Below are 26598 nucleotides of genomic sequence, written 5' to 3'. Positions count from 1 at the left end.
GGTTGGGTCTGAAGAGGGGCGGACATACACGCTCCCCGCTACCTCAGAAAAAACAGCCACATTTGCAGAAAGCGAGTTTGACAGACACGTATATATCTATATATGGCAGAAGGAAGCGAAAGAGAAAATCTCGGAGCAGCGTTAAAGCACGACCGCGGCTGTTTTCATTCCCGCCACCTCTTTCCCCCCCTCACCTCAGCGCGATATTAAAAAAGGATGTCATCCACGTAATTGCCGCCGCCTTCATTCCCACTCCCCGGACCCGAATCTGCGGTAGCGACACTGGCAGTTTCTTCCTCTCTTTACCTTTTCCTCAGCGGAAGAGATAGACGACTCCTGACAAGACTGGCTGTCCTTTCCAGGCTGCTCAGCCACCCGCTGCCAGTGAGCGGCGCCCCGAGTTCCAACCCCGTTCCAACAGCTACGGTAACAGTCGGGTTTGGACGACACCCCTTCCCCTCAGTTCAGTCGCTCCCCTTTTCCTCGCCTCTCCCCCCCCCCTCAAGCCCGTCAGTATGTCGGTTTGTCACTCGCCTCCCGGATTGGTGGAAACGCCATTCACGTGACGGGAGTCGGGCGAGAGGAACGGGTAGACACGCGGTGCGGTCGTGAGCATTAGCGAGGCGAAGGGAGGTGAGAATTCGGAGCAAAGGCCGACGTCACAATTGCCCGTTCTTAGCGTTTCTAGGGGTTCCGCGGCAGTAATTTAACTCGTTTCTTAACATAGCCACCGACCAGAAGGAGAAAAAAAAAAAAGAATAACGGGCACGGTTACGATTAGAGGGCGGAGAAAGTGTTAGTGCGCAAGCGTCGAGATCATCTTCTCTTCTTGGGTGGTGCGGCTAGAACTTTCTCGAAATACCGGCGGCGGGGGCAGGGGTGGTTCTGTTAAAGAGGCGTAGAGGGGAGACAAGAACCTACGGACTTGGCTTGCCCAGGTGATTCGAACAGGTACCGAAGCACGTTTAGGAGTCGGTCATTCAGGTTACTCCCTTCCCGAGGGAAGGGCTTTGGGAAGGACGGTGGCGCAGTGAATTTTTAATAAACAGTGAGCACGCATGCGTGGCTGGTTTGAGGAGCTCTGCTGCATCCTAATAAAACAGCCGTCCGGGAGCAGGTGTTAAACCGCATTCGGGTTCTATTTTTTTCTTCGTACTTGTTGCAGACCCCCCCCCCGTTTTTTTTTCTTTCGAAGGATGGATGCGTGAAATCCACGAATGTAGCTCAGTGCACTATTGACATGTCAGTGTAGGCCGACTTCCATGCAATCCGTTGGCATGTCTTGAATAATAAGTGTCGCAAACAACCGGGGTTCTGTTGGAAGCTTTTGAGTTAGACGCCGACGTTACAAGTCCGAAGCCTGCTCGGAACCTCCTTGCATGGTTTAATCGTGATCTCTACCTGTCTCTGCTTGAATATAGAAAAATGGGCTTTAGAATTAAGATTTAAATCAAAATACTGTATGTTGGTAAGTTATAAAGTACCATATTATTAAGTTTAGCCTTCAGTTAAAAATGATTGGTGGATACACAGTGTTGTCCTAGGTTACAACTGTAAACGAAGATTTATGAAGTTACCTTTAGTGTTAAATTTAAGACCTTTTGTCTATTTAGGATGAATCTATAGTAAAAATATTTTCCTTTTTGGACCATAAAGTTCTATATTTAGAATCTGAAAAGGTGGTATGTACAGCACCATTTGTATACAAATAGATCTATATTAAGATTGTTCCGTTTCAGCATTCAGGAACAAACATAGATAGTTGGGAACCTCTGCTTCTTTTAATTTCATTGCAGATTTTTAATTGTAACAGGGTAAACGTTATTTATGGGATTAACAGTATTGCTGCCAGCTAGTGGTCATTCACGTTTTTTGGCCCTACAACTAATAAATGTGTGCCTTCAAGTAAGCTTTAATTCCTGGTGATGCTTGGACAAGCCCCTGTAGTTTCTTGGCTTGCCGCTGCCATCTTTCTAGGGCTGAGAGCACAACTGGCCTGAAGTCACCCAGCTGGCTTTGTGTTTAAAGCAGAACAGGATATTGGAATCCGAATTTTTATAGCTTGATGCCTTAAAATACCAAACTGCCTCTCTTATGTACCCTAGATATTTAAATATTTGCCCATGTGACAGTAAAAAAACCAAATCTCCAATAACAACAAAAATTAAATTGTTATCTTGGTCTGAATAATTCCTCTTAAATATAAAATTTTATGGAGTTTTTCTAAAGTGATCTTAATCGGCAGAATGCATTGCCATAATTTCAAGGAAAAAAGAGCCTAAATATCAACATGATTCACTCAGTGTTGTGTAAGCATTTTATTCCTTTTCACTTTTCACTTCACTTTTCACTTTCACTTACATTCAATCCATGAATTCCCTTAATTTTTCTCCAGAGGATTCCTCAATTTTCCAAAAGATTTTATGAGAAAATGAGATGTCCCACAGATTTATAATATAATATAATATAATATAATATAATATAATATAATATAATATAATATAATATAATATAATATAATATAATATAATATAATTCAAGGCATTATTTTCTTCTTTAACAGATTTAGTAATGTTATTTTGGAGAATGAGAAATACAGACATGCTGAATAGTTTGATCCATCAATTTACCAATTTTTTTTAAATTAGTGATTTATTTTATTATATTCTTATGTAATCCCCTTTTTCTAAACCTTCACAATATGTTTCTTTTTTTTCCTAATGCACCCCACATGCATTTCCTAATGCACCCCACATTCTCTAATTTTGTTGTGTAGAGAATGCATAGAAAAATAGTTTGCGATAATACAGTTGACCATAACAAACATAAAAATGTCATGTCAACATGCAACTAAGTTGAATATTAATATCTCTTCTGAAGATTATATTCTCCCATTTCCTTTCTTTCTGCTCTCAGTTCCCATGCATAACTGAAAGCAGTATCATAAATGGTTTTTGTCATTCATCAGAGGAACAGTGCCCATAAGTTGGAATCTTTAATAAAGAATGCTTAATTCTTTTTATTCCATTTTTATTTAAAACTTTGCATGATAATTTTATATCTATTCTTGAAAGGTTGTCATTTATACCACACACTGATCAGTGAGCACAACTTGCATTCGGTTTTGTAGTATTTAGACTTTAGATGGAAGACAATCTATAAAATATCAAATTCATAGAAGCCAATGAAATAATGCCAGAATAGCAACAAAATTTATATAATGGGAATATGACAGTAATTATTCAGAAGGACTGTGATTGCTTAATCAAAATTCTAGCTAGTTGGTACTGATACTGACTTAAAGCTACATTAGGTTTCGCTTAAAGACTTGATTAATTATATTTTCTTAAAAGAAAGCTGGTTTTGAAATATAATCACTAAATAAAAACAAATTTGGATAAAACAAAATAAAAACCAGAGAATCCTCTTATCCATGAAAAAAGTAATGATATCTTTTTGAATATTGAATTAGCTGGATTATAAAATTCCATGCACATATTGAGACATACATATATAAAATGAATTTGAATTTGCAATACCATAAATTGGTGACCTTGAAAACAGATTTTTAGTAACATTTTAGGGTGATTGATGAACTGGATTTAGTTTGAGAATCTGTAGCTATTCATACCAAACTAAAAATTCATTTGAAATAAGGCAAAGAAATATTGTATTAAGATCATTTATGTATATGTCCTTGAAATCAAGCTATGCTGCCTCACGGTGGGTGTGTAGTAGTTCCTGGGAGAATGGGCTATGAATGCCAGGAGTTTACAACAATACAATATAGTTACATCATCCGGGATGCGAAGGTCATCCTAGGTGCCCTTTTAAAGCTGATGGATTTATATACGGAAGCAGTCACATAGGAAAAAGAGGAAATGGATGATTGCTTTAGCAACAACTACAAATATATCATTTCAGACTGCATGGGAAAAGGCAATGGTAGGTCATTCCTGTATTTAACCACGAAAACCACCTGGATAGACAGAATAAAGTGATTGATGATATAATGCCAGATGATGGGCTCCGTGGACCAAGTGGCACCTAACTAAATGGCAGCAAATACGATATTGAGAACAGTTGAGCTTTTTGAGTACTAATGGTTTTATGAAGTCTAGATTGAAGCCATGTCTACTTCTAGTTGCGGCGAAGTTGCAATGTAGGATAATAAAATCTGAAACTGAAAACAGAATTACAGTGGGAACATAGAAGATAAGAAACATGGATATGGAAAATCTCAACACAGTGAAATCATATAATGAATCAACTACACAGTGACAACTCAGGTATTAATGAATTGAGTAGTTTTATGTTTGTTTTTATTAAGGAAATAAAAAAATAAATGGCATTTCTTTCATAGAATTATAGCAAAGACAGTACTGGGCTAGAGTCTCGTCAGTGAAAAAATATGTCTTATATTTCAGGGACAGCCTTCAATAATTAAGTATAGAGGTTAATGAATTTTATGATCAAGTTCAATCTGAAATGAACAGAATGTGGAAACAAAATATGCTGCTTGTGGTTGGAGAATGAAACGTCATAGTTGGAAAAGGGGGAAAACAATGCTAAACAATATGGCCTAGGAAACTAAAATGAAGCAGAACAATTTAGTTTTTGACAATCCAATAATTTCTTTATTAACACATTCTTCAAACAACCAAAACAACTGCTACACATATGGACATCTCCAGACACTGCACACAAAAATTAAATACTACATTATTGGCAATCATTGGAAAAGTTATTATAATAGAAAAAAATGTGGCCAGGAGTTGATTGTGAAGCAGATCAACTGCTCATGTACTAATTCCAAGTCAAGCTAAAGTGAAAGAAAGCCAAGGAGTTTCTACAATATGATCTTAAGCATGTACCCACCACCATTTTCAAGGATAACGTCAAGTACTGCTTTCAAGACCTGAACATCATTCATAAGGAACTAGAGGAACTGTAGAATGAAATCAAGTAAGTTTTTAAGGGCCAATATGAAAAGAGACTGTAAAGGAGCATGCAGCAGATGAAACAATAATACATGTCAGAACAGATGATGGAAAATTGTCAAGAAGAGATAAACCAAAACTAAGAAAACCTGAATCATGGAAAGAAACTTAATTAAAAAAATTCAGAGAAAAGACAAGCAGAATTATTATGACATCTGTAAAAATATTGAAAATAGAAACAGATTTTAGAAAAGGGGGGGGGAAGGAAATCTTCCAAAAGATTTCTGAACATAGAAGAATGTGGTATAGTAAAAGATCCCACTTGACAGATAAGTAGTTCAAAGATCAGCAAGATGCAAGGACTATACTGAAATTCTATACAATAGGTATATTAGCAGTCAAAATACTTTAGATTTTTTTCTATTTATAAGAATGAAATACTTTGGCCACTGAAATGAGAAGGGAGGACTCGCTGGAGAATAGCCTAATGCTGGGGACAATTGAGGACAAAAGAAGGGGACGGCAGAGAATGAGGTGGCTGGATAGAGTCACTGAAGCGGTCTGTGTGAGTTTAAATGGACTCGAGGATAGTAGAGGACAGGAAGGCCTGGAGGAAGGTTGTCCATGGGGGTTGCGATGGGTCGGACACGACTTTGCAACTAACAACAAAATTTATAAGAAACTAATAGAAAATAAATGTAGATCATGTTACAATCATTACCACAACAGAAAGCTACAAGAATTTATGGATATCTCCAGAAGTATAGCAAGCAACAGAAGAATTTAGATTCTGACCAAACTATGCCTGTAAGCAGTTTCAAAATATCTTATTGGGAGGAGTAGGCAAAAAAACGTATTGCTTATTTCTTTCATTGTATGTCACTATCTGATATACAGTTTGGTTTTTTTCAGATAGACATTATTGACAAATTGATGATTAATTCATTTTCCTGTCAATCAAAATTTTTTTTTTAAAAAAACATTTTTTCCATTTATTTATTTACTAAATTTATAAGGTACCTGTTTTATTTATATGTCTAGGTCAGTGGTAGTCAACCTGGTCCCTACCACCCACTAGTGGGCGTTCCAGCTTTCATGGTGGGTGGTAGGGGTTTTGTCCGATACTGAAGCACTTTCCTTTTTTTTTAATTTAATTGACTTTTAAAAAATTTCATAGCATTATTTAAAAACATTTTCATTAGGTTTTCATAAAATTCCCAGTGACAATTTAAATTTCTGAAAATATACTACTTGTATCGCCCGCGCAGAAGTTTAGTTCATGTTATGTAAGTGAAACTAAATGGTGCTATAGTGTGACTGCAAACAAAAGAGCCTCATCCCAGAATAGCTCGCGCATCTCCCCCCACACCACCCAGCTGTAACAGACAAGCAGAGCTGGTAGCCAGCGGTGCCCCCCCAAACCCAATCCATGATGCGCGAGAGGCATGCGCAGATGATACATGGCGCATTACTGTGAAACCGGTGGGCAGTTAGAAAATTTGTCTAACAGAGATACAAAAGTGGGCGGTAGGTATAAAAAGGTTGACTATCCCTGGTCTAGGTGATGTGCACAATTTAAATTTTATACTTATAATATACATAAAATACACATTATGAAGCAAGATTGTCTACATTTTTAAATTTTTGGTAGTCAGCTTGGCTGGATATAGTTATAGCTATAGTTGGCATTAGTAGACCATTTTAATATAATTATTTGCCAACTTGATTTGTATGCTGCCACAATTAAAAGGACAACGCTTCACATATCTAATTAGAAATTAAATAAAACACCCATGATAAACAAATAATAAAAATAAAGGACACAGTGACACAATAGTCATTATGATGTCAGTTCTTTTCTAAGACCCCAGACCAGTTCAGTTTTTATTAGCTTGTGGAAAGGCAATGCTCTCAGAAGTAATAGGAAATAAATGCAAGGCTTTTTTTAAAGACTAAAATTGGTCTACCCTTTCCTTCAGTTCTCATTTAACAGTAGACAAGTACTTTTGTAAGAATCACTTTTAAAAAATTCTCTTCGTGCCATTATCACCAAAGAATTTTTATAGCATTCTAGCTACTTCATCAGTGTACCAATTAACCCTGTATTGTGGGATGCCAAAGAGCTTCATTTCTGTTAGTAAAATCTTGTAATTAGTGAGCAATATGCTATCTTTTCCATTACATTTATTTTATGCACCACCGATATGTCACATAAAATACATCATATTTTAGAATTTATTTTTTCAATGATTTTTACACTTAGAACAGTAGTTTTAAAGATCTGACCGAACTCCAAAACCAGGTCCCTTAGGTGGTTGTGTCAGAGAAGTCAGACCACCAGATGGTTCACAAGAGAAACGTCCACTTCTGAGGAAAAAATAGAAATTAAATATTAGAATTTATATTGAATATATTGTTCTGTATATTTTCAGTTATTCTGAAACATCCACAAAAATTAGTTTCAACTTTCAATGATTTGTTTTAAGCATCTTTTAGTTCAACACAAGATAGAATGTGAATGAAAGAGATAGAAATGCATGGGTGGGAGAGTTTTATTTCCAAATGTACACATTATTTCTGATTACAGATAATGCTCAACTTAATGACTGTAATGAAGCCTGCCCATTATGGCTGCAAGTCATGACAGTTGTAAAGTGGGTCACCACATGACCAACCTAATTTTACAACCTTTTTTGGAGCAATTGTTAAACAACTGCCACAGTCATTCAGTGAACTAACTGTTGACAATGGGCCAGTTTTACTGAAAACCAGAAATAAATGTCAGTTGTAAATGCCAGCAAATGTGACTGCAGGAAGTTGCAAATGTGGGCCAGTTGCTGACTGCCCAAAATGTGGCCATGTGAACTTGGAGAACGGGCTGGCCATTAGAATTGGGTCATAAATATCCTTGGCGAGGTCCTTACTAACTTTGAACAATTGCTAAGCAATTTGTCATAAATTGAGGGCTGGCTGCACATTGAAGTATATGTATGCTTGAGTGTAATCCCACTGAAATAGTAAGAATTACTTAAAAGTAACTGTGAACAAGATTAGAATCTATGACTACCTAATAAGAATATTATTTTCTTTTTCCATCTTGAATACTTTCCCACATTTTCTATAGACACATCTTTGTTCTAAAAAGGAATATTAACACTAAGTAACAAAAGTAACTGGTTTCTCAACAACTAAAAAACCCTGAAATGTCAAAAAGCAGAATTTGATGAAAATTAACCAAATGATCATCACAAATCAATAATGCATTTAATTAACACATTTAATTAACTTTATCCTATACAGAGGCTCATGTAATTACGGCAGCATCACGTAATGTATCAGGACTTCCTTCCCCCTTCGCTAAACCGGGTGTGGCCAGTGCGTGACGCATCTGGTCCATGGGCCGCGAGTTTGTGAGCCCTGCTATACAACATTTATTTTATTTATTATTTATTTTATTAGATTTATAAACATCAAAATACACTGATAATTGTTGGCTGAAACTTTGCCTAAAAAGATCATATAACATCTGAAATAAGTTTGGGGATATAGGGCTGCCAAATTAAACTCTTGACAGAATGTTACCATATTTAGAAATGAAAAAAAAAATCATATATAAGAAAAGCAATCTATCTCCAATAAAATGTGGCAAATACTTGATATTACTTCTCAAAAATGACTACAAACAACTTTTTCTGCTTCTTAAAATTAAGCAGCTTCTTGTAGGCCACCATAGCATAGAACATAAAAAGCAAAATGTCCTGGTAATAAGATTTTATATTTAATCCCGTACTGAAATATATATCCTAAAAACTTTCTACAGTAGGGATCCCCAACCCCCGGGCTGTGGATTGGTACGGGGCTGTGGCATGCCAGAAATGGGCCATGCAAACAAAGCCCCATCCACAGGATGCAGGCAGCATGTGAAACCACAGCCCCTCTGGTCAGCGTAAAAACCTAACTCCAAAGGCGGTTTTGGGTTACCTAATTGGGAATTGTATTATCAAGCAGCGAATTTGATGTGGATCAAAGAATGGATAACCCTAAGAAATAATAGCATATTGACTTTGGAAGGCCATGATTTGTTGCTGGGATGGCACGCCTTTTTATGGTATGGACAAGCTAAAACACAGGGTTATTTTAGAAGACATATAGTCAGAGAAATGTTGTTAAATTGGGAGAAGGTTAAGAAAAGTCACTTTTTAAAAATTCCAACGTGGGTTTCACCTATTGAGGCATTCTCATACTCAATAACATTTAAAAAGGAACATATTGTTAGATATAATGAATTGTTGAATGAAAAGGGTGAGTTAAAATCTAAACTAGAAGCAGAGGGCATAACAGTGAAATGATTTGCATATTTGCAAATACAATCCAGATATGATAAAGATGTTAAAACAGAAGGCTTTTATAATAATTTAACGAGTTTTGATGAGATTTTAACAGGTTCAGATGATAATTTGATAAACTGTATGGATACTTATTAGAGGTGAAATTAGAGGAAGAACAAGTTAAAGAGACAATGATTACTTGGGGGAGGAATTTTGGTCATGGGATAGACTTAGAGGCTTGGCAGAAATTGTGGATGTATAATTATAAAATGACGATGTCTACAGCATTCAAAGAGAATTTGTATAAGATGTTTTACAGGTGGCATTTACCCCCGACAAGAATTGCCAGAATGTTCAAGGACAAATCTGAAAAATGCTGGAAATGTCATCAGACACCTGGATCATACTACTACATGTGGTAGACATGCGTTGAAGCGAAAAGATATTGGACTAAAATACACATGTGATTGGAAAAAATGATCTAAAAACATATTGACTTTAAGCCAGAAGTCTTTCTGTTGGGAATTATGCCTGAGATATATACTAGAGATATAAAGCATTTGATTGTGAATATCACTACAGCAGCTAGGATTGTATTTGCAAAAAATTGAAAAAATGAAGTTCCCTTCACAAGATGAAATAATTAGAAAAATGTTGGAATGTGCAGAGATGAGTAAGTTAACATTTGAAATTAGAGAGCAAGAAGATAAGCAGTATTATAAAATACGGTTTATTCTATAATTGGTTAGATGGAAAGATATGTTAGAAAAGATAAGTATAAGATACATGTATGAAAGAGATGTTTATTTTGTGAATGCACAGGAAGATATGTAGCACCCGTGCAGCACGTTGTAATGAAATTGATTTGATGAGGGGGGTTTTTTTATGCTTAAAAATAAATAAAAAAATTTCCAAAAAAAAATCTAACTCCATAGAACCAGTGCCCAAAAGGTTGGGGGCCATTGTTCTACAGGATTGTTTTACTATGTTTTTTTCTTGCTTTCTCATGGTATTTTATTATGCAAATAATATACCTTGGTCCAGGTTTTGGAACATTTCCAGCTTTCAATTCATCTATTATGTTTTCAATGTCTTTTGTTGTCAGATCTTCCTGTAAAATTAATGAAAACAATATTCCACAAATTAAATATGATATTTTCTTCATCTGTATGTTTATTGTATTTAATGTGTTACAGAACTCTTCCTTTTGCTTCAGAAGCCTACAATAATTGTACTTCAGAAGTTAAAAGACTATCTTATATTTATTTATATGGCTGCCTATCTTTCAATTGTGACTTTCTGTGATGTTCTGAACATAAATCAAAAAACTATATAAAGATTAAATATATATGCATATTGTATTTTACTGCACATATATCAAATGCATAATTAATGTTGAGTTAATATATTAGCAATAGAGTATTGGCAAAATTAGATACCTGAGGATGATAGGATTTCTTAATTTTCCAACTAAAGTCAAAAAAGGAAAAGGAAAATACTAAAATCTGTCTATATCTTTATGTCAATTGAGTTGAATTCCACACACAGTAAAAAAGTATCATACTCTCATTGAACATTACATGTGATTTAGCACAGGCATTTTCAAGCTTTTTCAAGTTATGGAAACAATTTATATATATTTTTTAAATTCTGCCACTCCCAACAAAACGTAACACTCTAGTAAGAGAACATCTATGTTGGAGCTTACCCCCCCCAACTTAATTTCTCAAGGAACCACATCAAGTTCTCATGAAACCCTAGTGAGAACAAGGGTACAATTCGAAAAACCCGATTTAGTGCACAAAAGCATTGTAGGTGGTGCACAAACTAACTTGCCAACAGAATGAGGAATAAGTTTTACACTGGTATGAAGGGATCACATTTCAAGTTGCCAGGATAAAACCCTCTATAATGCATCATCTTGTAATTAATTTATTCAGATAAATATGCATAAGGACAAACATGCCAATTAGAAACAATTCAATTAAAAAGATAATGGTTTCATAATGGGCAAAACCTCTTGACAAGAAAAATTTATGGTTATCACCGACAGATGAATATGCTGTCCTGCAGGAGCTATATTCATATTTTCTTCCAATTGTGTTTTCAATCAGTGCAGGCATTACCTATATATTCCTGCCCAGTCAGAAAGCCAATGGCACCAATGATCAATTTGCACTCAGTGCCAAGAGTTTAGGTGTGAATTATGTTATACAGGTAGTCCTCGACTAACCTTTTGTTTAGTGACCATTCAAAGTTACTACAACACAAAAAGGTGCCTTAAGTTTGTTTTTCACACTTGGAACCATTTATTTCATTTGACTGCATTATAGGTGTTTCTTAAAATTCTATTATTTATGTTTTTGCCACAAATAAAAGTGATTGTTTAAAGTGATGGAAAAGCAAAAATCAATTTTGAGGCAATTTATTTTTTAAATCAGTTAAAGCTTTAAAAAATAATTGTAGTTTCTTAGCACATCAAAATTTACCTGGGATATCTGCATGAGATTATAATTTTTGATTATGCAGGGGAAAAATTGTTGCATCTACTAAAGGGCTTGAGAGACAGAATGGAAGCTAGGTTAAATGGCAGAAAAAATATTACAAATGAAGTATACATGTCCCAGGATAATGTTGCAAGATCCAATCTGGATCAGTCACCGGGACAAGAGGGTCTTCTGAGCTTTTGGACTTGTGCTGGAGCCAATCCTCAAGGAACTTCACTCTCACCAGATTTGTCCTTTATTAAGTGTGTATTTATATGGTGCCTTCCTATTGGTTGATTGGCATGTTGACGGCTGGCAATTGGCTGTTTCCTTGTGCTGTCAAAACTACAAAGCTTAAATGTGACTCCTTAAATCATGATCTCCTCTGACACAATGTCCCTATTTACATCCATACTTCCTCACTTAGCATACAAATAATAGATTTAAAAAAACCAGAAGAGTACAAGACAGATCAGAACAACCTAACCAGGACACAAATCATGAAGTTACTCCAGTACCACCAGCATACCTTTTTCATATTCAAAAGGGAAATGTATCAGCAAAAAGAAGGGACACCCATGGGATCCGCAATATCAAGAGTTGTTGCAGAAACTGTCCTATGCAAACTAGAACATCATACATTTCTAAACTACACATCTAAATTTTGGTGTCGCTACATGGGCAACGTGTGTCATAAATGAACGAAATGCACTGAAAGATTTTCATACTCTACTGAACTTTTATCTTTCTAGACACACAATTCACAATGGAGGAAGAAACAGCTAGATGATTACCATTTTTAGATGTATTAGTCAATAGGCAGGAAGATAGAAGCCTCAAAACCATGGTTTATTGCAAGGCCACCAACACTCCACATATTCTTAATTTCAACAAAAAGAAATACAAAAAGAGTTGCCTCATAACACCAAATGGCAGGGTGAGAACTCACTGTAGTACAAAGCAAGCTAAATAACTGGAGAGAAGGTACCTACATGAACAATTCAGGCAGAATGGGTACCCATAAGCATTTATTACAAGATACCTGCACAACACACGAAGGTATAAAATCAATATATGGCACATCAAAAACATTTCAGAAGCAGTAGAACACAGCTGCTGATATCTCCAAGTGGGCACTGCATAGTGCCCAGAGACTACCATACAAGGACAAATCATGCATTGGAGGTGGGAGATACTTCTAATGTAATTTACTGGATTCCCTGCATGGATTGCCCCATGACTATGTAGGATGGACATAGAGGAAGCTAACCACCAGATTACAAGAACACACAAGTGAGTGGTCAGACAAGTACTCATTGGTAGTCTCTCATAGCAATGAACAAGGACATATATTCAATTTTGCAGTTACTAAGATTGTTGACCGTGAAGGTAGAAAGATAGCCAGGGAAATGATTGAAGTCTGTGAAACAGACCCCTTCTCAGTCAACAGGAGTACTGATTTACGCACCATATAAATACAATGCATAGAATAGCCCAAAGGACTCATTCCAGCAAAGAAGTTCCCTGAGGAGGGGCTCCAACACAAGTCCAAAAGCTTGGAAGACTAAATTTCTGGTTCTAGTGACTAACCCAGATTGGATCTTGCAGAAAATATATTGCTCTATGCTCACAGAGCATAACCATATTCATATTTCTGATCTTTATATGTTGGAAAGTGTATAGAATTTCATAGCACAATAAATAATATACAGAATGCCTAAAATTTTGTGAACCTCCTTCTTGAAAATTGTTCTTTTTATCATGATGGAACAACAAATAAAATATTGAGAACCACTGATCTAATTCATATAAAATTAATTTTAGTAAGTCTGTTCATTAGAATATCATATGAAAACCTATACTACGATAGAAAAACTCCTGCTGTTTATGCTAATTTAATTTTTCCAGGCAGCAAGCATATACAAAACGGATACACTGAAAGATCTAAGGCTTATTTCTACTTACATAATAGTTGTCATTTATTTGTACCATTGGTGCATTGACGCAAGCTCCCAAACATTCAACTTCAGTTAGAGTGAAAAGTTTATCAGACGTAGTTTCCCCAACTTTTATACCTGAGGCAAAACAAATTAGTTTGATTTATAATAAAGCAAACTGTAAACATGAAAACTTTATGGCTATTTGTCCCAATACTATGTTCCAAAACAGATTATAGCAGTTTGTATAATTCAGTATTGGATTTACTGTATTAAATTAGCATGTTTCCCAATATGTTCTTGCCCCTAGTTACAATCCTGTTTATAGGAATGTATGGGTATATAGCTGGCTGTTAGATAATATAATGAGCAAAATGTTATCTTAAATAAAGGTATTAATTTTATTTCATAAACTTCACAAAAAACTATTTTGTGGGCTGGGGGAAGAATGAAATAGTATCTTAAATTTCAACAAGTTTAAAAGTATCATCTTGCCCCTTAAGGGATCTCACACCACAAATAGCCAAAATGTTAGAATAGAATAGAATAACAGAGTTGGAAGGGACCTTGGAGGCAAGAAACCAGAGGTGGGGCACAGAGCCCTCTGTGGACACGCGCGCCGTCGCCCCAGCTCAGCCATTGGGTTTCTGGCGCTCTGGCATGTGCGTGCATGCACACTTGCTTTCTGGTTTGGGCACTCTGTGCCAAAAAGGTTCGCCATCACTGTCCTATACCATTTCAGACAAATGGTTGTCCAAATTCTTCTTAAAAATCTCCAGTGTTGGAGCACCCACAACTTCTGGAGACAAGTTGTTCCACAGATTAACTGTTCTGTCAGGAAATTTCTTCTTAGTTCTAGGTTGCTTCTCTCCTTGTTTAGTTTCCTTCAATCTGTTTTCTCAGGCTCTTATTTCCTTTTCTTAGCTATAAACCAGCCTCTCAGGCTATGCAGCTCCACCATCAACAGCTAAAAAAATCCTGTTGTCCAGTTCTCCAAGATACAAGGGTAACTTTGTAATGATCAAGTTTCTTTGCAAATATGCTTTTCAGAGTACTAATATAAATTGGATTAAGTAAGAAAAGTCAACATGAACAGACTCATGATAAAGTGTTGTTTCATACCAAGCTTCTTCTGAATGGCTTCTAATATACTATCTGAATCTTGAAGCATGCAAGGTGTGGTAGTGCAGATTTGAATATGGTATTTCCCAACAGGCTTACGATTAAACATTGTATAAAATGTTGCTACTTCATAAACTCTCATAGGAGGCATTTGTAGAATCTCAGCAATCTATAAATAGGAGAAGATCATTTTTTATTTGAATAATATATTTACATATATTGGTACTTTTAGCAGAAGCAATAAAATTCTCTCAATGTCTTAATTTTCTTAAATTATGACTCTCAGAATTCTTGCATAGTGCAATTTGAAGTAAGTAAATACTGTAAAATTATCTGAATATTTTTAAGATTGATAAATTTTCTTATATGATCTGGCTACATTCTAAATAATTTGTTTTAAGAGAGGTACTTAATATTAAAATTATTTTGTGTTAATATCATTCAGTTAGACATATGCTAAAATATAAAGATAAGTACCTTATTCATAGCTGATATAGGTAGCCATCCATGTTGTCTTTGAGCTAAATCCAGGACAGGAATTACTGCCGAAGATTTATGTCCTTCTGGGTAATTATTTACTATTCCATCTATCCTCTATTATTAAAGAAAATAAATATTACAATAACCAATTTTATTGAAGTAGAAATACAGCATTTCACCCACCAAAATATGAAAGGTCATCAAAAAGGCACTAAAATGGCATAAAAGCCCAAGTAATTTAATAACAAAATAAAGAAAACATACCTTATAGTTTTCAGGAGTGAAATCAAATGGGGTATTTGGGTTGTTTTCAGGAGTATCTCTGTGCTGTACAAGATACAATAAAATAATGAAAAGATGGTTATAGAAAAATTATAGCTGCTGTATCAATTACGATACTCATGGAGAAATTCATCTTATGAAGATATGAAAAGCTGTACTAGCATCTAAATTACTGGAACCATCTTCTATGCATCATCACGCTACTCAAAAGTTTCAGAAATAAAATGTTGCATCATGCTATTTAATTATATCACACGGGATATGTGTACTAATAGTGAATACTTTGATCATCGTTTCAACTTACATGTTTGTTATGTAAGCAAATTGCAATAAGTGAAAAGAATGTTGCAGTAATTGGATGCAGAATTGAAAAACGAAAAGTTTATGATAACCTATACAGTTGAATGTTGTTTAATTGATCACCTAAAGCTATAAAAATTATTGTACCCAGTCAAATATTACAGTACAAGTAATCCTTAAGAAACAATGTGCCATTTTATGACTGTTCAAACAACGAATGACACCCCAAAATTACACACGAACCTGTTTTTTCAAAGTTACAACAGATAAAGTGCTCCCACGGTCGACAGACCAGGGGGATTCTGCTGCACCCTCTCCTGCCAGGTCTCCCCACCCATCCCCTGCAGCACTTAGACCTGCTCCCAATGATTCCTGGAAGCAGTGCCATTTTCATTATTTCAGGAGAAACTACACAGTATTTTGAATAAGAAGATCCAGGGGAGAATGTGTCAGTTTGTTGCAAAAATCAAATCCAGAAAGCATACACTGATTACTGATTCAGCAGGATTCATTAACTCCTCTTTATATACAATATAACACATGAATAAATGTACAATACCAATAGTGGTTCTTCCAACATGATAAAGAGGAGAGATCAGTTTCAGTTCAGAGTTCAGAGTAGTTTCGTTTTAGAGCAGAGCAGAAAGCTAAGCCATGGCCAGATTTCTTGCTTAAGTTTCTGTTTCCAAACAGCCCTCATTGGTTGATCCAGTTGCTATGGCTATTCATTGGCTGACCTTGTTAGCATGTCTCTACCAGTTCATGAATATTCTGGCAGAATGTTACTTGGTTAGGTAACATGAATGGAAAAGTATTAATTCCAGTGTATGTTAAAAGATAGTGAGCCATTCAGAGACCCAAGAAGGAATGAGAATAGTGACTGGTGAATATCTGCTTAGAAAAATACTGCTTTGTTTAGAATACATAATTAAGAACTTGTGCGTAGACATGAAAAAGGAATAAATATGAATTTTAAAACTGACAGTTTATAATGGAAGTTTAAGATTAGTGAAGGATACATGGGTGAGAGGAAATTATGAATATGGGACAGACCACATTTTTGTAGAAAGAAATGGTTGTTAGGAGAAAATAGAAACAGAAGAAAGGAAATTAAACAAAAATGAAAGTACAAAGGATGTGACGAGACAGTACCAGTCCTGTACAAAATGTATTAGAAAACATATTAATTTCCCAATTAAATGTAAGAAAAAACAATACAGAACTGTTTGGAATAAAGAACAATAATACACAGCACCACAAATGTAAGACATGTACAGAATGATGCCAATGGTGAAAAAAGAAATTTTTTCATATTTTTCGAGAACAGAAAAATAGCAGGAAATTAATAGTTTTAGGTGAACACTGATGAAAGTGAGGAAAGAGCTCTAATCCAGGGGTCCCCAACCTTTTGGACCTCAGAGACCACCAAGTTCATAATTTTAAATCCTGTGGACCATTAATACGAATCCAGAGCGCTGCTTGCTGAAGCGCCTGGACTCCCAGTGACAGGACGGGGTTCTTCAGGCACTCGCACTCTCCCTCTCTTTCTCTCTCTCTCCCACTCATTCTCTCATCTCTCTCCCCCTCCCCCTCTCTCTCCCCTCTCTCCCACTCTTTCTCTTTCTTTCTCTCCCCCTCCTCTCCTCATTCTCTCATCTCTTTCTCTCTCTCCCTCACTGTCTCTCTCTCTCCCCCCCTCTCTCCCTCTTTTTCTCATCTCTTTCTCTTCCCCTTCCCCTCTCTCCCACTCTTTCTCTCATTCTATTTTTCATTCCCTCTCTTCCCACTCTTTCTCTCTCTCCTCTCTTTTCTTTCTCCCATTCATTCTCATTCTCATCTCTATTTCTCTCTCTTTCTCCCCTTTCTCTCTCTCCCTCTCCCACTCTTTCTCTCCCACTTTCTCTCCCACTCATTTTCTCTCATCTCTTTCTCTCCTCTCTCTCCACTCTTTTCTTTCTTTCTTTCTCTCCCTCCTCTCCTCATTCTCTCATCTCTTTCTCTCTCTCCCTCACTGTCTCTCTCCCCTCTCCCTCTTTTCTCATCTCTTTCTCTTCCCTTCCCTCTCTCCCACTCTTTCTCTCATTCTATTTTTCATTCCCCTCTCTTTCCCACTCTTTCTCTCTCTCCCCCTCTCTTTTTCTTTCTCCCATTCATTCTCATTCTCATCTCTATTTCTCTCTCTTTCTCTCCCTTTCTCTCTCTCCCCTCTCTCCCACTCTTTCTCTCCCCACTTTCTCTCCCACTCATTTTCTCTCATCTCTTTCTCTCCTCTCTCTCCCACTCTTTCTCTCTTATTCTCGCTCTCCCACTCGTTCTCTCTCATTCTAATTCTCTCTCTTACTCTCTGATTCTCTTATTCTCTTTCTCTGTCTCTCATTCTCTCTCATTCTGATTCTCATTCTCTCTCTCTCACTCTCTGATTCTCCCTCTGTCTCTTTCTCATTCTCTCTCTTTCATTCTGTCTCTTTTTCTATTTCATTTTGTGCGGATCAGTATTCTGCCTCGGTATATTTGCCCAGCCAGTGGCACAAAGCAGCCCTCATCTCCTGCTGCTTGGGACTCAGAGTGATAAATGGTGTCTCTCAAGAAGCCTGGCCGAAGTTTCCCACACCACTTCAGCGAGCGCTCCTCGAGAGACGAGCTTGGAAAGGGCCACTCTGGCGTCCGCAATGGAGAGCAAAATCCGGCTGCTCCCCCGACCAGACGTCATTTACCGCTCCGGGTCCCAAGCAGCAGGAGATGAGGACTGCTTTACAGCACCGGCTGGGCAAATATACCGAGGGGGAATGCTGATGCTGCGCAAGTGCAATTAGTGTTTTGCTCCCACAGCTTCCAGCCATCGCAATCATTACTTTGGCCTACTTACGCCGCCCCTTCCCTGCCGCAGCAACAGCACCATTATTTTATTCTGGACGGAGAGAGCTGCGCTCCTTTTTGCGTATTGCACGTGCCACCACAGGGCAGAGATTTTCAGCCCCATCACGTCCAGTCCCATATTCCAGAGCTGTGCAATCACACTTACAGGACTGGACTATTGGTCATCTCGGAGCAGCTCCTCCACCAAGGTGCACCGGCAAAAATATGAAGATTTCTCCATGGACCAGCAGTGGTCCGCAGACCACCAGTTGGTGGCCACTGCTCTAATCAAATATCTTCTCTTTGGAATGACTAAAATGCTTTTTAACACAATATTTTAAACCCAAAATATCAATATTTATATAAAATTAAGTGTTAGAAATTTAATGTTGTCATAAAGTTTAACAACTAAATATGCTACTAATCCTCAATATATACTGTAACCACACCACGCTAATCGTTCAATAAATATACTTTTTAAGTTACAAAATATGTTTTTTGTTTCCAACTTCCGATTCTTTTTTACTTCATTATTGACAAAATCAGAAATCTAGTCCGATAGACTTATACATTCAGATAGACTTATACAAAATTACCAGTCATTTTGTGTATGTAAAACTAATGCGGGAAGCTTATACATGACTGCTTAATAGGATACGTATGAATATAACAGATAAGTATTTACACTTTCGGGGCTAATATTCTCTACATTCTTGCTGGAAATATATTCCACCAAACAAAATGAGCTTTTCTTCTAAATAAACATGATAACTCAATAGGTTGATATATTTGCCAAGTACAACAATCATATATTATAATCACCTACAGGACTATGTATAGCAGTTTTATTATTACTAATAGAAAGGAAGTGTAATGTTGTTATAAATACCATTAACAAATAGCACACAAATAAAAGCCACATTTTTCCATTTTACTAAACATTTTGTATAATCATTTGTGCAAACTACTTACCACAAACAAAGTTCCATCACTACTCCTGCGTTCTGCTGATGTGTGAAGGCAGCGAATATTTGTCACCTACAAATATTTCATATAAAGTAAATAGTTTGTATTTCCAATTACAGCTAAGAAATTGAACCAATCTTAAATTACGTTTACCTACTGTACTGCTGATAATACGTCTACACTACATATAAAGCAAAAGTATACAGTATTAAATGCAAAAGTAGGTAGTAATATCTGTAATAATGTGTATTAGTGTTTCATATTTGTCTTCTACCTGCATTTAAATCTTCATGATTCAAAAGAAGAAATTACCGGCAGGAAGTTTAGAAAAGGAAAGATAAACAGCTTGAATTTCATCTTGCTGTAGCCTGCCCTTCAGAAATCCCTATTACAAGGCTCATTTTCTACAGGAACTAAAAAGGCATCCTATCAACAGAATCTTTGGTGCTTTTATGACATAATAACCAAACATAATCATCCCCTCTACACATCTGCCTACATATATGAATAAAACTGAGAACTAGATTACAAATCTTTAATATAGAAATATCTAGCAGCTTGATTTACTATCTTTGCTGGTATGCTAAAGAAACTGCAAGTTCTGAAATAATAAAATTTGTTATCTTCATAATAATGTTATGTTTCTAAAACAGTTTAAAATCAGTTCTCTAATAAAATGGATTGGAAAATTATTGCAAACAAGGAAGTTGTTCATTTTTGAACAAAACTGAATGACAATGAGGAGGCGTTTGATAGAAACATGCTGACGGAATACAGTATATCTTTGAATGAATTTAAAACTCCAGACCAAATAAAGTGGCTATAGCTGTTCTTGAGGAATTCTGGACAACTGATAAAATGACAGCTGAATAAATTATAGCAAATGTCCAGAGGAGAGGAACCTCCAACAACTTATAGACTAGTCAGAACAATTTCAATATCTAGGAAAATTCTAGACCAGACAATAGGATACGGTACTCTGAAAATAACGTGGTAATTCCCAGAAATCAGAACAATCTTGCTAGGCTAACCTGACTTCTTTTTGATGAATGTAATTTTCCGAATGGATTCTAAAAATCTTGCAGCCTTAATTTTGCAAAAATTTAACAAAGTATTCATCATGGTAAGTTGATTAGCAAGTTAAGTGTGGACCAGATACCCTGACAATTACAGTAAATAGATAGCTAGCTGAATCAAATAATCTTGTAAAAATGCTCATCTGTGATTCCTCACCTTGACAGAAGGATCTTAACAAATTGGAACAGTAAGCAAAAAGCTGCAATAGGGACAAATGTAAATTTGTATGTTTGGGTAGCTAAATGTAAAAAAACTGAGTATAGAATGACCATTACTAGTCAGCAATACCTGCAAAATACATCTTATATCTTGGTGAATCACAAATGAACATAAGCCAAAAAAGCATGATGCACTTCCAAAATAATTATAAAGGATATGAATAAGATTCTTGCAAGGATTAAAGTAACATCTCAATCAGTTGTCTACAAGTGAACAAGTGATATTTTCAGAAGAATTGGGTATCGAAATTGGAAAATCAAAAGCAAAATCATATTTAATACCAAAGTGGAAAGTCACAGACCAAAATAAAATAATTAAGATCAAATACAAGTAATTTAAAGAACATGAAAGAATAAAAATGAAACAATGTAAGGATCAAGACAAGCCTAGTTTTAAAAAAATCTTAGCATCAGAAAAATGGAAGCAGCTTTGAAAATCATCAAGCAACCAGTAAAAGCAATAGCTGGCAAACCTGAAGCATGAATCATCCAATTTAAGCAAAATCAGCTACTTCAATCAGACCAGTGGCAATTCTACCAAAGTATAAATGACAAATACTGAAAATGGAAAAGCAAACAAAAAAAGTTTTGGAAAGATCTGTGAGAAACTCAAAAAACTATAATAAAAATGATGAAGGGATAAAATAATTTGAAAATGAATTTAATAAAAATTAATAGAAGAATTAACAGAAATAGTTAACAATTGAGTGAAAAGGACTTTTTTTTACAAATGACCAATTGCATAGCTTGTAGCTCAGATATCTGACATTGTTATAGCTAAGCAGAAGAAGTATCGCATAAAGGAGACATTAGGAACTGATTAATAACTGACAAAAGTTATGATTCAAAAAGACCCAGCAAAAGGGACACCACCAGGAAATTATAGGCCAATAGCATACTTGCCTTCAGTGTTTAAATTATTTACAAGCATAATAGTTGACAAATCTAAGATTTAGAAGAAAATCTTTCCAGTAGGACAGAAAGAAAATAAAAGGAAAAAGAGTACAAAAAAAATCAAAATCTGATTGATAAAATGATATTGGAGAATTACAACAGCTGAAATCCCAATTTACATATGGTACGGATTGATTATAAAAAGTGTTTGTTTCCTTACAAATTCATTAGACTAGCAAATGTTTGGAAGCAACTAGAATGTTTATAGAAAAAATAATGAAGCAGTGGAAGACAGAACTGGTGGTTGGAAATATTTCCTAATGAGAAGGATGATTCAATTATGGAAGACTCTGGTTAGGAGATGGGTGCTCTCTTCTTGGATGCATTTAAATAAAGGTCATCAGTCAGATATTTAGGTGGATTTCTGCAGTAGGCAGGTAATTGAAGTAGATCTAAGGTCTTTCCAATCAGTACATCTTAACTGAAAAGAGATATGAAGTCAGATGCCACAAGGATCACTCCTGGACTTTCTAAACATTTTATTAATATTTAGAAAGGAAATGCTTATTGAACTTGTGCATAACGCTCAATTAGGTGAGATATATATGCTAATTTCATAGAAGCCTGAAATCAAATTCAACACAACTTTGCTGCATTAGAGATACAAGCCGAAATTAACAGAATATAATTTCCAAACTCAGGAAGCTAAGAATTCCACTTTTAGTTGTGCTCAGTTGTGTTTAACCCATTTTAGTGTGCTCAGAATAAAGCATCTCGAACCAGTGTTTAGTTCTAGGCAAACCCCCACCCCGCTTAAAAGATTCTGAGGAACTGAGTAAATTCAAAGAATGGCAACAGGATGATTTGCAGAGTAAACAATTAAGTTCTATGGAGAGAGATTGCAGGATTATGGTATATTTAGCCATGAGAAAAGATAGCAGAGTGGGATGTAGCAAGATGATGATTGAGATGGCAGCTTGATCTGGAGGTTTTTTGTTGTTTATCAAATTTATGAAAAGGGTTACGCAACTGGCAAGAAGATTTTTAGATTAAATAAATGCCTTCAGACCATCTGATGTACCTTAATTTCTATTTCAGCACTTAGTGAAGGGCTTAATTGGCCTCAATGACCTCTTCAGTTCCATGAAATAATCTATGCTTTGATAACCTCCACACAAGACGATACACAGTAGATACAAGAGACATGGAAGCAGCAAATGTACAGGAATTAATATGAATGTTTTAAAATAATGTTGATGCAGATATTAGCCAGATATATCACTGACCTTGAAATATAATTTTGATCAAGGAAAGATTCTACAAGATATGACTGCTAGTTTAAAGGACTTATTTGAAATTTTGACAAGTGTCCTGGGTAGCAAAAGTTTTCTACAATGAGCGAAGTCCATCTAAAACAACCAGGTCATACAAATACAAAAATAATGCATGGTGTACAAATGTAAACATACTTCTTTGCCTGGTATACTATTCCTTTTCTTTGTGTTTATTAAAAAATAAAGATAAAATCAGGAAGTGCTTAATATCTTGGGACATTATCAAAAGAAAAGATGTGCAGTAAACTTTTTGAGCTTTGTATTTCTAACGATCTAGGAGATTCAGGCTTCTTTTAGAAATCAATATTCATATATCTTTCACACCAATGTTACTCGCCAATAGGACAACAGATCATAGCAGTTTCACATACGTGTAACTATCCAACTCAAATGTATGTAGACAATGCTGCCTGTGTTACTCTGGCATACAGCTTCAGCTCCCGTGTTCAGCTGACGGTGTATTTTAACCCAAGAGGACCTCTGTGGAAGCCAAGAGGTAGACAAACCGTTCGGGCGATTTTGACGATTGCAAATGTCGGTCCTATGCCACTATCCCCTAATTCGACATACACGAATTAGCATAAACGGAACGAATCTGAGAATTAAGACGGACTGATTTTCGGGGCGATATAAAGCACAGGTGGTTCGCTCCGCATCCATCTTCCCCTCGCTTGCCGGCTTAGCAAAATAGCGTTGCTTTGACACCCGCCCTTTGTTTCTCCTCCGCCGAGGAAGTGAGGTACAACAGTCCGAGCCTCACGCTCCTCCCCTTCCCGGAGAGGAAGGCCACTATGCCCTTGGTATCTCAAACTCTCCCTCGAGCTCTCTAACAGCGTCCCACTTGCTCCTTCAAGGGCGCCAACCTTTCCCGGCCCCGTCCTTACCAGGCGTGGAAAGGCAGTCCGAAAACGAACAGAGAACAACATGGCAGCAATCGCCTTCACCGCCACCTCAACCCGGCTCGCTCGCCCGCCCTCAAGAGTCACGGAGACTCGGTACCCTGGGCGCCCTCGGCAGCGCATGCGCAACCGGCGCAGTGAAAACAACCGGCCTGTTGGGAGTGCGACGCACGCGCTCTTTTAGGCCCATTACGATGGGCGCACGCGCCACTCATGGGTGGGTAGCGGCCTAGAAAAACGCGAGGTTTTCTTTTCAAAAGTGCAAGTGAAGACCGTAGAAGAGCTCAGATACGGACCGGGCTGTCCCTTTTTCAAGCTGGGGTCCTGGTGCAGGATGCGTACTTTTAGGCTTGCTGGCTTTTTAAAAACCGCCCCAGCTTGCAAAACCACACTCCTACAAAGCTGCCAGGACTGCCTTCCTGTGCCTTTCGAGTCTGCGCTTCAGATGTTTACTAATAGTTGTAGCAGCCGAGGAAAGGACCGATTTCATCTCTCCCAATTCATTATATGTCAATAATAAGGGCGGTAATGAGGACACTAAGAGAGCAGTAAAATCGGCCAAATATGACATCTTAATTGTACATAGAAGCTGACTGGAGCAGAGATACATGCTTATTCTATTGTAATCTTGTTTAAATCCATCTAAAAAGAATTTAAGAGAATTTACAAAAGAAATAGAAAAGAAATTTAGGAGAACTTACAATGCAGTTCTATGCTGCATGAACAAAGATAGTATGAAGGTTATCTGAAGTGTAACACTGCTTTATACTGCTTTGGAAAACCTCATCTGGAATAGTATGTCTAGTTTTGGTCACCATACTGTAAAAAAGATGTTGAAACTCAAGAAAGGTGCAGAGAAGAGCAGCAAAGATGATTAGGAAGCTGGATGCTAAAGCATAATGAATAAGTCGCAGGAACTGGGTATGTCTAGTCTAAGGAAGAGGATTAGAGGTGACATGATAGCAGTCTTCCATATTTGAGAGGTTGCTACAAAGAAGAGGGAGTCAAGCTATTCTCCAAAGCACCTGAAGGCAGGACAAGAAGCAATGGATGGAAAGTAATTAAGGAGAGAAGCAGCCTAGAACTAAGAAGAAATTCCCTAAGAGGACAATTAATCAGTGGAACAACTTGCTTCCAAAAGTTGTGAATGCTTCAACACTGGAAGTTTTTAAGAAGAGAGTGGACAACAATTTGTCTGAAATGGTATAGGGTTTCCTGCCTGAGCAGAGGGTTGGACTAGAAAACCTCCAAGGTCCCTTCCCACTCTGTTATTATGTATTCTGCATTCTGCATGTGGTTTTTAAAAGGGGCAGGCAGTTTGGCATGCCAGGCTACATGTTGCCTCTGGTTCCCATTTGGAAGGCTGTTGGACACTCTTGATAAAAATTGCCAAAATCAGTATAATCCTTTTTTCCTATTTTGATATGTGAACAGAACTGTTGTAATTTAAGTCCTAAAATATGCTTGGCATCGTTTAAAAATATATCTGTATAACACATACTATTCCAGAAAAATGTTGGATTATCAGAATGTCCAGATTGGAGTAATACCAGAAGTGGGTTTCAGCAGATTCTGACCAGTTCTGGAGAACCGGTAGCAGAAATTTTGAGTAGTTCAGAGAACCGGTAAATAACAGCAATACCACAATGAAGTATGAACAATTCAAGATTTCTGAAATATTTTAGTTCAAGAACTATGTTTCTTATACATCATTTTAAAAAAACAACACTCTATTAACCCCTTCATAAAACTTGACTCTTCTGCCAACCTAGCAGTTTCGAAAGCAAGTAAAAATGCAAGTAGAAAAAATAGGGACCATCTTTGGTGGGAAGGTAACAGCGTTCCGTGCGCCTTTGGTGTTGAGTCATGCCGGTCACATGACCATGGAAACGTCTTTGGACAGCGGCTTTGAAATGGAGATGAGCACCGCCCCCTAGAGTCGGCAACGACTAGCATGTATGTACAAGGGGAACCTTTACCTTTACCTTAAAACTTGACTACTCCCCCTCCCCAAAAAGAAAATTCTAACTTTGCTTGTGTGTATCATGAAAGCTTTATGTAAAATATCTTTTATAAAAATTAAGTATGTATCTTGGTCACTTAAAGGTCACTCACCCCTAATATATAGGACTGTACCTTCAATATATGAATATTTGCATTCTAATTACCGTATATACTCGAGTATAAGCCGATCCGAATATAAGCCGAGGCACCTAATTTTACCACAAAAACTGGGAAAAACTATTGACTCGAGTATAAGCCGAGGGTGGGAAATGAGGCAGCTACTGGTCAATGTAAAAAATAAAGATAGAGCCAAGTAAAATAACATGAATATTTATTTGAACGAAAAACAATAAAAGTGCAAAAGGGGGAAGGAGGATTCCCAGCTTTAGAAAATTTAGAACTACGCCACCTTTGGTATGACCTGAGCATAGCTCATAAAATTATCTGCTACAATGTACTTCCTATCAATGACTAC

At 36.7% G+C, this 26598-nt stretch overlaps 2 protein-coding genes and 1 long non-coding RNA gene across 3 annotated transcripts in view; 1 reads left to right on the top strand and 2 right to left on the bottom strand.

Annotated features, from left to right (window-relative positions):
- The window catches only part of ANKRD12 (ankyrin repeat domain 12), a 104597-nt gene extending 104121 nt beyond the window's left edge, over positions 1–476 (bottom strand). The window contains exon 1 of the mRNA XM_058178286.1: positions 307–476. The gene's annotated coding sequence lies outside the window, so the exon portion shown is untranslated. The remainder of the gene's footprint in view (positions 1–306) is intronic.
- LOC131195958 (uncharacterized) lies at positions 468–13477 on the top strand. The gene is made up of 2 exons (XR_009154587.1): positions 468–633; positions 9577–13477. It is a non-coding gene; the product is annotated as an uncharacterized LOC131195958 (long non-coding RNA).
- Positions 6778–24259, bottom strand: NDUFV2 (NADH:ubiquinone oxidoreductase core subunit V2). The gene is made up of 8 exons (XM_058178284.1): positions 24105–24259; positions 19704–19769; positions 15558–15620; positions 15291–15407; positions 14814–14982; positions 13720–13829; positions 10303–10379; positions 6778–7307 (listed from the first exon to the last, which is right to left on the bottom strand). The coding sequence occupies exons 1-8, from the start codon at positions 24240–24242 to the stop codon at positions 7214–7216; spliced, it is 834 nt and encodes a 277-aa protein (XP_058034267.1). The 5' UTR covers positions 24243–24259; the 3' UTR covers positions 6778–7213.
- Positions 24260–26598: the final 2339 nt, after the last annotated feature.

The sequence above is a fragment of the Ahaetulla prasina genome, chromosome 3 (assembly GCF_028640845.1).
Source record: "Ahaetulla prasina isolate Xishuangbanna chromosome 3, ASM2864084v1, whole genome shotgun sequence".
Classification (NCBI taxonomy): Eukaryota; Metazoa; Chordata; class Lepidosauria; order Squamata; family Colubridae; genus Ahaetulla; species Ahaetulla prasina.
This window is presented reverse-complemented; position numbering and strand designations above follow the sequence as displayed.

What these genes read in the sequence shown, in the direction of transcription:
- NDUFV2 (XM_058178284.1), bottom strand. Translation starts at nt 24,242, where the DNA reads ATGCGCTGCCGAGGGCGCCCAGGGTACCGAGTCTCCGTGACTCTTGAG. An exon ending in AGCCATTCAGAAGAAGCTTG is followed by an intron (nt 13,830 to 14,813) that starts GTATGAAACAAC and finishes GTTTTGCCTCAG; the next exon opens with GTATAAAAGTTGGGGAAACT. An exon ending in GTTCCAAAACCTGGACCAAG is followed by an intron (nt 7,308 to 10,302) that starts GTATATTATTTG and finishes TTTTTTCCTCAG; the next exon opens with AAGTGGACGTTTCTCTTGTG.